Source organism: Vespa mandarinia, chromosome 8 (genome assembly GCF_050613455.1).
Source record: "Vespa mandarinia isolate Hongniang chromosome 8, ASM5061345v1, whole genome shotgun sequence".
Taxonomy (NCBI): domain Eukaryota; kingdom Metazoa; phylum Arthropoda; class Insecta; order Hymenoptera; family Vespidae; genus Vespa; species Vespa mandarinia.
The window spans coordinates 4,166,959-4,178,782 of NC_140817.1; the positions used below are offsets into that span (position 1 = coordinate 4,166,959).

At 25.8% G+C, this 11,824-nt stretch overlaps 3 protein-coding genes across 6 annotated transcripts; 2 read left to right on the plus strand and 1 right to left on the minus strand.

Moving 5' to 3' along the window:
• Positions 1 to 1,039: 1,039 nt before the first annotated feature.
• On the minus strand, positions 1,040 to 6,239 carry LOC118451133 (1-acyl-sn-glycerol-3-phosphate acyltransferase beta-like). Of its 3 annotated transcripts, none has more exons than XM_085659090.1 (6): positions 6,136 to 6,239; positions 2,975 to 3,160; positions 2,705 to 2,841; positions 2,434 to 2,615; positions 2,182 to 2,347; positions 1,040 to 1,997 (listed from the first exon to the last, which is right to left on the minus strand). In XM_085659090.1, the coding sequence occupies exons 2-6, from the start codon at positions 3,157 to 3,159 to the stop codon at positions 1,834 to 1,836; spliced, it is 834 nt and encodes a 277-aa protein (XP_085515216.1). In that variant the 5' UTR covers position 3,160; positions 6,136 to 6,239; the 3' UTR covers positions 1,040 to 1,833. The 3 variants fall into 3 exon arrangements, with proteins under 3 accessions (XP_085515216.1, XP_085515217.1, XP_035743256.2); XM_085659091.1 differs by having other exon boundaries at positions 6,210 to 6,231; XM_035887363.2 differs by lacking the exon at positions 6,136 to 6,239 and adding an exon at positions 5,236 to 5,382.
• Positions 6,004 to 9,247, plus strand: aft (cap methyltransferase 2). 2 transcript variants are annotated; one of them, XM_085659088.1, is made up of 4 exons: positions 6,004 to 6,142; positions 6,322 to 8,001; positions 8,106 to 8,655; positions 8,735 to 9,247. In XM_085659088.1, exons 2-4 carry the CDS (start codon positions 6,595 to 6,597, stop codon positions 8,836 to 8,838), a joined length of 2,061 nt encoding a protein of 686 aa, XP_085515214.1. In that variant the 5' UTR covers positions 6,004 to 6,142; positions 6,322 to 6,594; the 3' UTR covers positions 8,839 to 9,247. The 2 variants fall into 2 exon arrangements, with proteins under 2 accessions (XP_085515214.1, XP_035743246.1); XM_035887353.2 differs by having other exon boundaries at positions 6,141 to 8,001.
• On the plus strand, positions 6,011 to 11,105 carry dare (NADPH:adrenodoxin oxidoreductase, mitochondrial). Its single transcript, XM_035887360.2, has 5 exons — positions 6,011 to 6,142; positions 9,329 to 9,467; positions 9,536 to 9,754; positions 9,848 to 10,063; positions 10,184 to 11,105. The coding sequence occupies exons 2-5, from the start codon at positions 9,348 to 9,350 to the stop codon at positions 11,006 to 11,008; spliced, it is 1,380 nt and encodes a 459-aa protein (XP_035743253.2). The 5' UTR covers positions 6,011 to 6,142; positions 9,329 to 9,347; the 3' UTR covers positions 11,009 to 11,105.
• The last annotated feature ends 719 nt before the right edge of the window (positions 11,106 to 11,824 follow it).

The following is an 11,824-nucleotide window of genomic DNA, read 5'->3' on the forward strand; positions in this document are numbered from 1 at the left end:
TATATATATATATATATATGTATATATATATGTATATAGGTTCAGAAAAATGTGTGGTTTTTTTCTTTTTTCTTCTTTTTTTTTCCTTCTTTCTCTTCCTATATACAGAAAAAAAAGAGGAGTACTATATGCAGAGAGACAGAGACAGAAACAGAGAAGAGAGAGAGAGAGAGAGAAAGAGAGAGAGAGAGAGGAGAGAAATAGAGATAGAGAAAGGAGTAACTCGATTATACCTCGATTACCTCGATATTAGAAACGTGTTTTTAGGAAGATTTTCTTCCTTTGGTGCTACAAAGAATAATAAATAGAGAAGAAAAGTGAGCACCAGCAGCATTCCAAAACACATTTATTGTCGAAATAGAACTTCAACCATGAAAATACTACTCTCTTTCCGTTTTTTCCATCCCGTACTAATTTATTTAATTTGAAACTTCGTATCGATGCCATTTTAGTAATTCTTTTAAGCTTCGATTAAGATAAAATAATTTAGATAATTTATATAGAAACAACGAATTTAGAACAAATTCAACGGCGGTGTGATACATAATAGATTAATTTTAGATATACTTGAACTTTAGTCTTATTAATTTTTTTTTTTTTTTTTTTTTTTTTTTTTTTTTTTTTTATATTACAGTACGCACAACGTTGACAGTTTGTATGTATTTTTTATTTGTTATTGTTATATCTTGATATTAATTCGTGGCGGCTGTTGTATCTGTATGTGTGTTTTTTTGTTTTTTTTTGTATTGGAGGGGACGAGTGTTTGTACGTATGTTGTACGTGCATATATATATATATATATATGTATATATATATATATCACATATATAAGGACAAGTAAAAACGCCAAATAAATTGTCGTGCGTTACCGAATAAGATTCATTAAATAAGTAAAAAAGCGTCGAAGTGGTATGATTGTGTACATAGTCAATTGAATTAATAGTATTACATGTACGTACGTATGTACGTAACACGTGCTAAGGAAAAAAATGTTGTATTATGAAATTTTGGAAAGCTGGTCCATTAGGAATATGCGACATTGACTGACGACAATTGTATAATATACGAAATAAATGATATTTAATACGGACGTATAAAATAGCCGCTTTTTTTTCATTTTTGTCTACTTTAAACATCATTGATATTTCAAGACTTACTCGATATACCTTCTAATATTAAATATTCTTCAAACGAATAATAGAATCTTTTATAAATATCAAAATTCATATTCAAGGCATATTATTAACGCTCTCACTACTTTAACCGATAGATTGTAATAATAACACCATAATATGATAAGTCTATTTAAAGAAGACGGATCGATAGATAAATTCCCCCTTTAATGTGCTAACCGTTTTTAAGCGTATAACTTTACATATGAAATTCAATATTAAATTATTTCATATTTCTTAACTAATGAGAAAATTATTAAGATAAGCAACATTTCGATCTTTCCGAACAGAAAAGCTTGAACATCTTTTGCAAATTTTTTTCATTCAACCATTTTATAAATTTGCCAATAGATATGGAAATTAATATCGTAATTACCTCTAATACACGTTTTCTATAGAATAGAAATTTTTTTTTTTTTCTAAATAAAGAATTTATTAACAACTAATTTGTATAACAGAAAAAATAAAGGAACAAACGATCTCTTGTGCAGGTACATTGTTCGATAGTAGATTTGTTCATAATTAATTCTATTATTTCTTTTACGCAATTAGAAGAGATTATTAACTTAAGAATTAATATATCGAAGAACCTTTAGATGTGTTCCTGTTATGCAATCGACTGCATATGTACATATAACGTATAGAAAATCATAAATAGATGTTAATCATTTTTTAAACTTTCCATGTGTTTTGTAAGAGTTTCTTGTGATGTTTGTACAAATACCGTATTCATAGATTCATACGATTTATCCATCAACTCCTGCATATTGTCTTTGGTCAAGCCTTTCGTAGGAATTGGAGGTAAAATTGTAATATAGCTAGTACCTAGTATAAAAATATAAAAAAAATAAGATTCATTAAATTATTAAATCGTATGATTAAAAATAATAGAAACAAATGAACGATATTCGATACAACGTGAAATATTGAGAGAGAGAGAGAGAGAGAGAGAGAGAGAGAGAGAGAGAGAGAGAGAGAGAGAGAGAAAATAAAAGAAAGATCACTGTACCAGAACCAAATCTCTTTGATTTACTATTTAAGAAGAAATATTTCGATACGATAACTGGTAGAATCGGCACTTGCGATGTTATAGCTAAATGGAAAGGTCCTTTTTTGAAAGGTAACAATGTATTATCGCTATGTCGTTTTCCTTCTGGGAAGAATAAAACTTTCATCTAAAAAGAAATATTAACAAATATATCAAGTCGATATATAGATTATTAAGAATAAATATAAGAATATATCGTAAAGAAAAAATTACTTTAGATTCTCGTATATATTCACACGTTGAATTCACAACCTTACGAGATTCTTCAACATTTCGTCTATCGATAAAGATTGTACCCCATAGCCAAGCAGCAAGACCGAATGGTCCAAAATATAAAATCTCCTTCTTAGATATAACGGTGCATCTCTCCATAACTAGCCACAATTGTGCCAATACTAGTGAACAATTGTAATACAATTAATAATAAGAATAATTAATACGATTTTGAGAAAAGATATTTTTTTTTTTTTTTTAGATATCTTACCTCCCAAATCCAACATACTCTGATGATTTATCAAAACAATACAACCAGAATCATGAATAATATTTTCTTTTCCATGTACCTCGAATTTAATTCCTAATACTTTATTAGTTGATTTACTCAAAAGCCAAGCAGGTACTCTAAAAAATATATATATATATAAAAGACTCTTTCGAAGTATCGTTCTTTCGTTTTTTTTTTTTTTTTTTTTTTTTTTTTACAAATATAAGCAATAATAAATATATTTATATCGATCTTATTTTTATTACTTACAACGCATTCTTCCAAGATCTGATATTGAAGAACATAAATGGTAAACAAATGATTGTGAAGAATAGAGATTCTAATCCAAAAATTAAAAATTTCGCTCTGTATCTAAAGCTCTCATTTAGGGTGCATATCATTACCAATAGTAGAACAAGCGCTACTCCAATGCTAGTACAGGAAACACCTAACATCCTGAAAAGAAGACATTGATGATAGAGAGAGAGAGAGAGATAGAGAGAGAGAGAGAAAAGAAAAACAAGAAAATAATTCATTAATTAAAATGATTTATGCGTTTAAACACAAACACAATATATTATATACGATATAATTTTTAATTGATATTTTGTTAATTTAAAAATTAATTAACCCACAAGGATTTCTTTTCTCATTCTTTTTGTTTTATTAAACAAAGTAAAAATCTCATGATGAAACGATAAATTTTTAAATTCGATATAGACAATTTAGCGAATTATGACAATGATATTACAAAAGTATACTTCGCTTATATGACTCAATTTTTATTTTATAATTAATTTATTAAATATACAATTTCAGTTAACATTATATGGAACCCACCGGAAGAAACTATTTTAATATGCAAATTATATGTTTTGAAGTCAACATTCAACAACTAATTAATTTCTTGTTTCATTTTTTTTTTAGTTTTTATTTATATGTAAATCATGTAAAAAACTATATTTTTTTTTCTTCTTCTTTTTTTATTTTAATAGAAAAAATAGAAAAAAAGAATAATTTAAAGAGGATTATATAAGTAATCGTCTTTTTATAAATATGTATTTAAATACTGTTGACTCTTGACATTGCTTTAAATTCATTAATAATTTATCACATCTACTTAGTAAATTCAGAAATTATAAAAAAGAAAATTGCATTAAATTTTCATTAAATCAAATTCTTTACTTTTTGATTCGTTAATACAATGTATAATTATTAAGTATATAAAAAATAAAAAACATTATTTATTTATAAATAGTACTTTATCAAAAAAAAATCACGACATAATTTTCATTAAACAATATTAAATAATTTATTAAGTAAATTTTTAATTGCATTCCATTTTACATTAGACGAAGATATACGGATATATATATATATATATATATACAACGCATAATATACACAACAAGGACTACCATTTAAAATTTGAAATATTTTAAGAAAAAATTTAATCTTGAAATTATTAATGCAAAGAAAAGAAATTGAAAGAAATCGTCAAATGCGCAATTAAGTATTCGGAAGATTTCCAAAAAAATCGAAAAAATTAACGAATATGTCATATATGCAATATATATATCGTTGTCTTAGACGTCAAACAACATTATGTAACGAAAGAAACAGAGAGAAAAAAAAGGAGAAGACGGATAAAAAAAATTTGATTTTTTTGAATGATAAAAGATTTGATTACATTCTAACTTATTGTCAAAAATATATTGAAAAATATTCACAGGTAAGTTCGATTTTATCGATCTAATTTTATATTATTATAATCTATTAAGAATTTTCAAGTCTTATAAACGTAATATAATTTTAAATGCAGAAGTTTTTCTTTTAATATTTAATATTTTCGTGTAAATATTCTTCTTGCTCGTTACTTTATTGTTATCAAAAATAATAATAAAATAAAAAGAAAACATGAGTGCTTATCTTGACAAACTTGTTTTCGAGAATATTCAGGTTTTTCTTTTTTCTGTTTTTTTTGTTCCTTTTTCTTCCAAAAAAAAGAAAAGAAACTAAAATAAAGAAAAATATCGTGGACAATGATAAAAAAAATAGCAACAGCAAAAATAATGTTATTAATAAATTATTTCCTCTCTCGTGCACACAATTTGAATTTTTGCGATCAAGACAATTTGAAATTTACGTGATAAATAGATAATGTTGTTATGCATTTCGTAAATAAATTTATTATAAAATATATTATCTTCCTATTTTTGTTTTACAACTTTTTATTTATAGTTTATTATACATCATTATATTCGCGATCACTCTGATAAAAGAAAAGAAAAAAATATATATATATAAACGTATAAACGTGTTTCATTTTAATAAATCATTTGAGAGAATACGATAATCGATTGTTCTCAAAGATAATATATTTTAGAGGAAAAAAAAAAAAATAGATTCATTTTTATATCAATTGTTGAACAATGTACTTTTGATACTTTGCGCAATATTGATAAGAAAAAAAACGTAGTATCCCTTTCATCCCTATCTATAACTATCAAAAAATAACATGATGTACTTACATGTCAAAGATCTTTGATAGTTTATAAAAATTATAATAAATCTTTAATATTTTAGTTAAAACAATTGATAAAATTTAAATATAAACAAATTAATTTTTTTCAACGAACAACGAACAATAGCTTAAGTCTCACTGAAGGTACAGACACGTGCACGTCTTTTATATCGAACGTTCATCGTACGTAATTTTTGTTCTCTTCCCTTCTCTCTCTCTTTCTCTCCCTCTCTTTCTCTCTCTCTTTTTCCCACTCTGTCGCTCTTTCATCACCCCTCTTTTTCTTCCCCCCTCTTTCTTCTCCTCTCTCCATCTATTTTTCTCTCGTTGATATCTCATATGCAACAAATGTTTTTGAAACAACGATCGAAGAAATATCTGCTGTTATATTAAAAACTTTATTTCTTGTTTTTAAACATCAAAAATAATAATGAAACGATTTATACATATCAATGGTTATGAAATCAAATTCATAACTATGCATGGACATTATACTCGGAATTTTCAATGATAGCAATTAAATAACATGAAATGTATCTCTGTTGGTATTTTCCGATTTATATGATCGTTTTAATGAATTTTCTTTTTTATTTTTTTCTTTTTTTTTAATAATTAAATTTGTAAGTAAAAATAATCAATTGTAAACTTGCTATATTAATATTCGAACTTTTTTCTACTTTGTTTATTAAGAATTCTAATAAATTAAATAACAAAAAATTTTATTTAATATTAAAAAATGTAATTTCAAGTTGTGCAATTTTTTGCTATAGAAGAAAAGATTAGTAAAGTATATAAGGATCGATTTACATAACCCAGTCATCTTGTCAAAAAAATAATTGTATCTATGTACTATTATTTTACACAAATGAGATTGTATTAAAGGAATTTTTATTCATTGACGACGTACCAAACAGGTGAGAATCAATATAAATATAGATGAATAAAAAAGACATTTGCCGAGGCAACACAATATACTCTAACCTCACTATGCGATTATGACGGAGGCATTTCGCCCGTAAAGTAATTACAAATTTGCATACGACCAATATTTAAACGTGCCATTTAAACAGTGTCTATTTTTGTATATTTATAGATAAAAGAATCGGATAGACCGATTTATATGTTTTGTTGATATAAGCAAAATTGAATAATCTGTGCTTGATCTTTTATATAGTAAAGCTTATTATGCTGCTATAAAATAGTATTTCGTATAACAAATGTTATATATAAAATACTTATAAATATTTATTATTTGTTAAAAAAATAATAAATGAATATTTTATTTATTCATGTTTTATCTCTATATCATAGAGACAGAATACATAAAAATTATTGATAAAAAGTAAGAAACAAGAAATCAAATACAATGATGTATGAACAAACTTCTTTAATTGATAAAAATGTTCCTTGTATTACTAATTTGTTTAGTAAAACTTTTCCTATAGCGATGGAAGAAAATTATTCTTTACCTAGGCCAGATTGCATGTTTAAAGAAAGTCCGTGGTATGTTAAAGAATTACAGATCTTGAAAGATCAATTAAATGAAGTGAAAAATCGTTTAAATAGTTTTAATTTGGGTGAGTGGCATGCACATACAAGTAATAGAAATAAAGCAGGACAAGTACAATACCGTGTACGAAGAGATATCAAACCAGAATTAGTGACACAAGCGTGGTGTAAATTTTATGAAATATTAAGTTTTTTTGATGTTGTGCCACAAAATGAAATTATAAAAAACAATAATAGTTTTACTTCTGTACACTTATGTGAAGCTCCTGGAGCTTTCATAACATCGTTAAACCATTGGTTAAAAACGAATACTAGATTTAATTGGAACTGGATAGCTACGTCACTAAATCCATATTATGAAGGAAATTCTTTGTCTAAAATGATTAATGATGACCGTTTCATTATACATACATTGAATCATTGGTGTTTTGGCAAAGACAACACTGGAAATCTTATGGATCTGCAAAATTTAAATAAACTTGTAAAAATGGCAAAAGTAAATAATAATATATTGTTGATTACTGCTGATGGAAGTATAGATTGTATGGATGTTCCAGGTGAACAAGAAACAGTTGTATCTCACTTACATTATTGTGAAACAGTTGCTGCATTACATTTACTAAATGAAGGAGGAAGCTTTGTAATAAAAATATTCACTACTTTTGAGCACAGTTCCATATGTCTACTTTATTTATTATCTTGTTGTTTTTATAAAGTATTTATAACAAAACCAGCTACTAGTAAAGAAGGAAATTCAGAAACTTATGTTGTATGCATAAATTTTAAAGGATCAGAATATATCGCACCTTATTTACGAACATTACAGAAGTACTATGAATCTGGTCCTAGTGCAGCAATATTTTGCAGAAAAGATATTCATCCTGATTTTATAACAAAAATAATAAACTGCAGTCAGTTTTTTAAAGAGATACAAACATCTGTTATAATGAATAATGTAATATCTTTTACATCTAATGAAGAAGTTGATGATAAAATCATAGATGAAATAAAAATTATACAAAAACTTGTTGCCGAAAAATATTTGAAAGATTGCAACTTGAAGCCACTGCCACCTGGCTGTGAAATAGTAGAGAAAGATGAATCAAGAAATACAGTTTTTATAAAAGTAGGTAGGAAACAATTATGTGAATCATATAATAAGCGTCGTGAAAAAGCAAACAAATCACCAGTGCAACGTTTAATAGAATATTGGGACGTAACAAAAGAAATCTTCAATGAAATATCAATGAGTAAATCATACAATGTAAGTTAATATTGATAATTTCTAACTGTATATTAATATATTTGTGTAAATGAATCAAACCCCTTCTAATTATCAGAAAAATTCTATATTTCTTTATTTTGTAGTTTCAGTTTTCTGATGAACACATAATTTTAGAGTATTGCACAGGAAAACCATTCTACAAATTATTTAATTCAAGATTTTGTGATTCAAGAATTCTAAATATACAAATTGATTTAGAAAATATTTTGGATAAAATGCATTTGAAAAAGTTTTTCCCTTCTGATGAAGATACACACAATTTATTACAAGAATTACATACAACTTCGAATTACAAAATATTGTGTTTTCAATACACAGATATTTATTGTAATTCTAAAATTATTTCAAGACTTTGTCAACTATTACAAATGCTTGTATATGAAGACAATCTTGTGTTGATTGGTTATTCTTTATTAACGCGTTTAAACGTTAGTCTTCTTTATCTTTTGAATTGCACATTTTATTCAGTAGAATTACAACGTCATGATAAAGTAGGGTGCTTAATAATCTTGAAAAACTATAAAAATGATGCGAACATACTTAAAATTTGGAAGAAAATTAATATTACCGAAAATGCATTACGGACAGAAGGAAAAACTATTTTGTCTTTAATTCCTGTATCATGTTTATGTGGTAAGATATATTATTATAATGAATGTATTGTGTGTTTTCAAAAAAATAGATTAGACAATATATCTTTTTCTTTGTTTAGATTGGGCTGCATATCCTAAAATTGTGGAGTGCAATCACTGGATTATTAAAACATATCTTAATTATCTTATAAATAATGCAATGGAAAAGATTAATAAATGTTAGATAAATTTTTATAAAAAAAAACACTTATATTATAAATATAATAATGTGTACTTACTAAAAATGTATATTTTTATTTTATTATGTATAAAAACTATTTAGAACTTATCATCTTGTTTTATATAAATGCTTTTATAAAAAAAATATATGTTAAACAGTATTAATAAAAGTATTAATATGACATTAACAATATAATTGTTTGATTTAATTATAAACATCAATAAAATAAAATGTATACAATATATGAAAGTCTTCATGTTTAATGTATTAAGCATTGACCTACATTTCTACACTTGGAAAGGTGGACATTTAGAACAAATTTGAGAAACATAAAAAAGAACAGTTTTTTATCATAATAAGAAAAACATAAGATATAAGTTTAAAATAGTTTTAATATATATATAGTAGTGTAAGCCTCGGCAGTCTTTTAATTTAACGTAAAAATTAATGATATACATTAATATTCATTATTGTCTATTTATATATTTTTTAGATACGAATTAATATTCATAATGAAGTATCGCGCGATATTTAATAATATACGTACATTTTCTACTGAAAATATTATACCAAAAGTATGCATTGTTGGTGCAGGACCAGCAGGTTTTTATGCTGCTCAACAATTACTGAAGGTAAAAATAGATAACCATACATTGTTCAAACATAGACTAGATTTATAATATTTAAAGTTTTATTTTAGACATCGAAAGATATTAGAGTTGATATATTAGAAAGACTACCAGTCCCATTTGGTTTAGTACGTTTTGGTGTAGCGCCAGATCATCCAGAAGTGAAAAATGTTATTAATACATTTCATAAAACTGCTATGAATCCACGCGTTCAATTTATTGGTAATGTTAATGTTGGAAGAGATATTACAGTTAATCAATTACAAGAAATATATCATGCCGTGCTACTTGTAAGTAATATGACTAGTTTATATATATATTGTTGTACAATATTTTTTATTAATATTTCTATGTAGTTGGTATTATTGTATTTGATATTATAGACTTATGGAGCAGAAGAGGATAAATTACTTAATATTCCTGGAGAGGATTTAAGTAATGTAATATCAGGACGGCGATTTGTAGGATGGTATAATGGTGTACCAAAAGATAAAAATTTAAATATAAATTTAGATGTAGAAGAAGCTATTATATTGGGTCAAGGTAATGTGGCAATAGATATTGCAAGAATTCTTTTGACTTCTATTGATCATCTTAAGGTATAGACTTTTTTATAAACTATATATATATATATATATATATATATATATATATATATATATGTGTGTGTGTTCAACAAATTGTTTTATATCATTTCTTATCTTATGATTCCTTTAAAGTGTACAGATATAACGACACATGCACTGGAACATCTTTCAACAAGTAAAGTGCGTAAAGTTCGATTAATAGGAAGAAGAGGTCCATTGCAAGCTGCATTTACAATTGCAGAATTACGAGAAATTTTAAAACTTGAAAATTGTAAAACATTTTGGCGAACAGAAGATTTTAATGGCATAAATGAAATTGTTCCTATGTTAACAAGACCAAGAAAACGATTAACGGAACTTATGTTGAAATCTCTAAATGAACAATCTATGAATTGTACCACAGTTAAAAAAGAACTATATCCAATATTTCTAAGAAGTCCTATAGAATTTCTTGGTTTTAAAAATGTTGAAAAGATAAAGTTTTCAGTTAATAAACTTGAAGGAGATAACATAAATTCACAAAAGGCAAGACCTACAGATGAAATGGAACAAATATCATGTGGTATTGCTTTTCGAAGCATTGGTTATAGATCTGTACAAATAGATAAATCAATACCATTTGATGACAAAAAAGGTTGCGTGAAAAGTGTTGGAAAAGTAAAAGAAAATCTTTATGCTGCTGGTTGGGTTGCTACTGGGCCTGTTGGAGTAATATTATCTACAATGACTAATGCATTTCAGATTGCTTCACTCATAAGTAAAGAACTTTCAATTAAAGAAAATAAGCCAGGTTCTGAAGGTCTTCATGAAGTTCTTAATTTAAAGAATATTCCTACGGTATCATATAGTGGCTGGGAGAAAATAGATCAAATAGAAAGACAAAGAGGTAAAGAAATGGGAAAGCCAAGAGAAAAAATAATTAATATATCAGAAATGTTGAATATCGCTTTGAATTAACATGATTATTTCTTATTAAAATATATTGAAAAATAAAATAAAAATGTATATCTAACTATATCTTTGCATTGTATATCTTTTTATTATAATTACACATACATTCTTATTATAAAAGAAAAAAATATATAATATATTAAATATTTGATAAATAAATACCGTTATTAAGGCTGTTTACTATCCCTGACTTTATAATTTTATCTGGCTTTATAAGTTTACGCTATCAATAAGAAGCGTAAATCTAAACCGATTTTGATGAACAAGATCTCATTTTAAATAAGAAGGTTTAATCTAGGACATATATTTCTTGACTTTTTGAAAAAACTTTATTTTCTTTAAAAAAAATCGTGTTAAAAATAATATTTTTCGAGAATGGTTTAACGTTGCACGAATAAAAAACTTTTTCAAAAATTCGAAAAAGTTATGTCCTAGACGAAACATTCGTGTTTAAAATGAGACCTTGTTCATTAAAATTCCTCAAAAATTACGCCTGTTCACATTGTTGGCGTAAATACTGTTTTCGACGTTTTTCGCGTAAAAAGTTTTGTACTGTGGCGTCTCTCGAAATTTGCAATACAAAGGGAAAAGTTCGTGCACCCACTACTGATTTCTATATCACGAAGATTAATATAAGATTAAATATCACAAGAATTGTTACGTGCGAAAAACTTAAAATAATTTTAATATAAGATTCCAATACTTTAAAAATTTTTATCTCGGGTTGGTTGATCTTGTGCAATATAAACATATTCTGTTTTTTAATTAACTTCTTTTCTTTTCTTTTTCCGATTTCTTTTTTTATTTCATATTTCTTCCCTT

Coding starts and splice junctions, on each gene's coding strand:
- LOC118451133 (XM_035887363.2), bottom strand. Junction 2,348..2,433: donor AATATATACGAGAATCTAAA/GTAATTTTTTCT, acceptor ATTTCTTTTTAG/ATGAAAGTTTTATTCTTCCC. Junction 1,998..2,181: donor ATCAAAGAGATTTGGTTCTG/GTACAGTGATCT, acceptor TTTTTATACTAG/GTACTAGCTATATTACAATT.
- aft (XM_085659088.1), top strand. CDS start 6,595: ATGATGTATGAACAAACTTCTTTAATTGATAAAAATGTTCCTTGTATT. Junction 8,002..8,105: donor CAATGAGTAAATCATACAAT/GTAAGTTAATAT, acceptor TTTATTTTGTAG/TTTCAGTTTTCTGATGAACA. Junction 8,656..8,734: donor TCCTGTATCATGTTTATGTG/GTAAGATATATT, acceptor TTCTTTGTTTAG/ATTGGGCTGCATATCCTAAA.
- dare (XM_035887360.2), top strand. CDS start 9,348: ATGAAGTATCGCGCGATATTTAATAATATACGTACATTTTCTACTGAA. Junction 9,755..9,847: donor TATATCATGCCGTGCTACTT/GTAAGTAATATG, acceptor TTGATATTATAG/ACTTATGGAGCAGAAGAGGA. Junction 10,064..10,183: donor CTTCTATTGATCATCTTAAG/GTATAGACTTTT, acceptor ATTCCTTTAAAG/TGTACAGATATAACGACACA.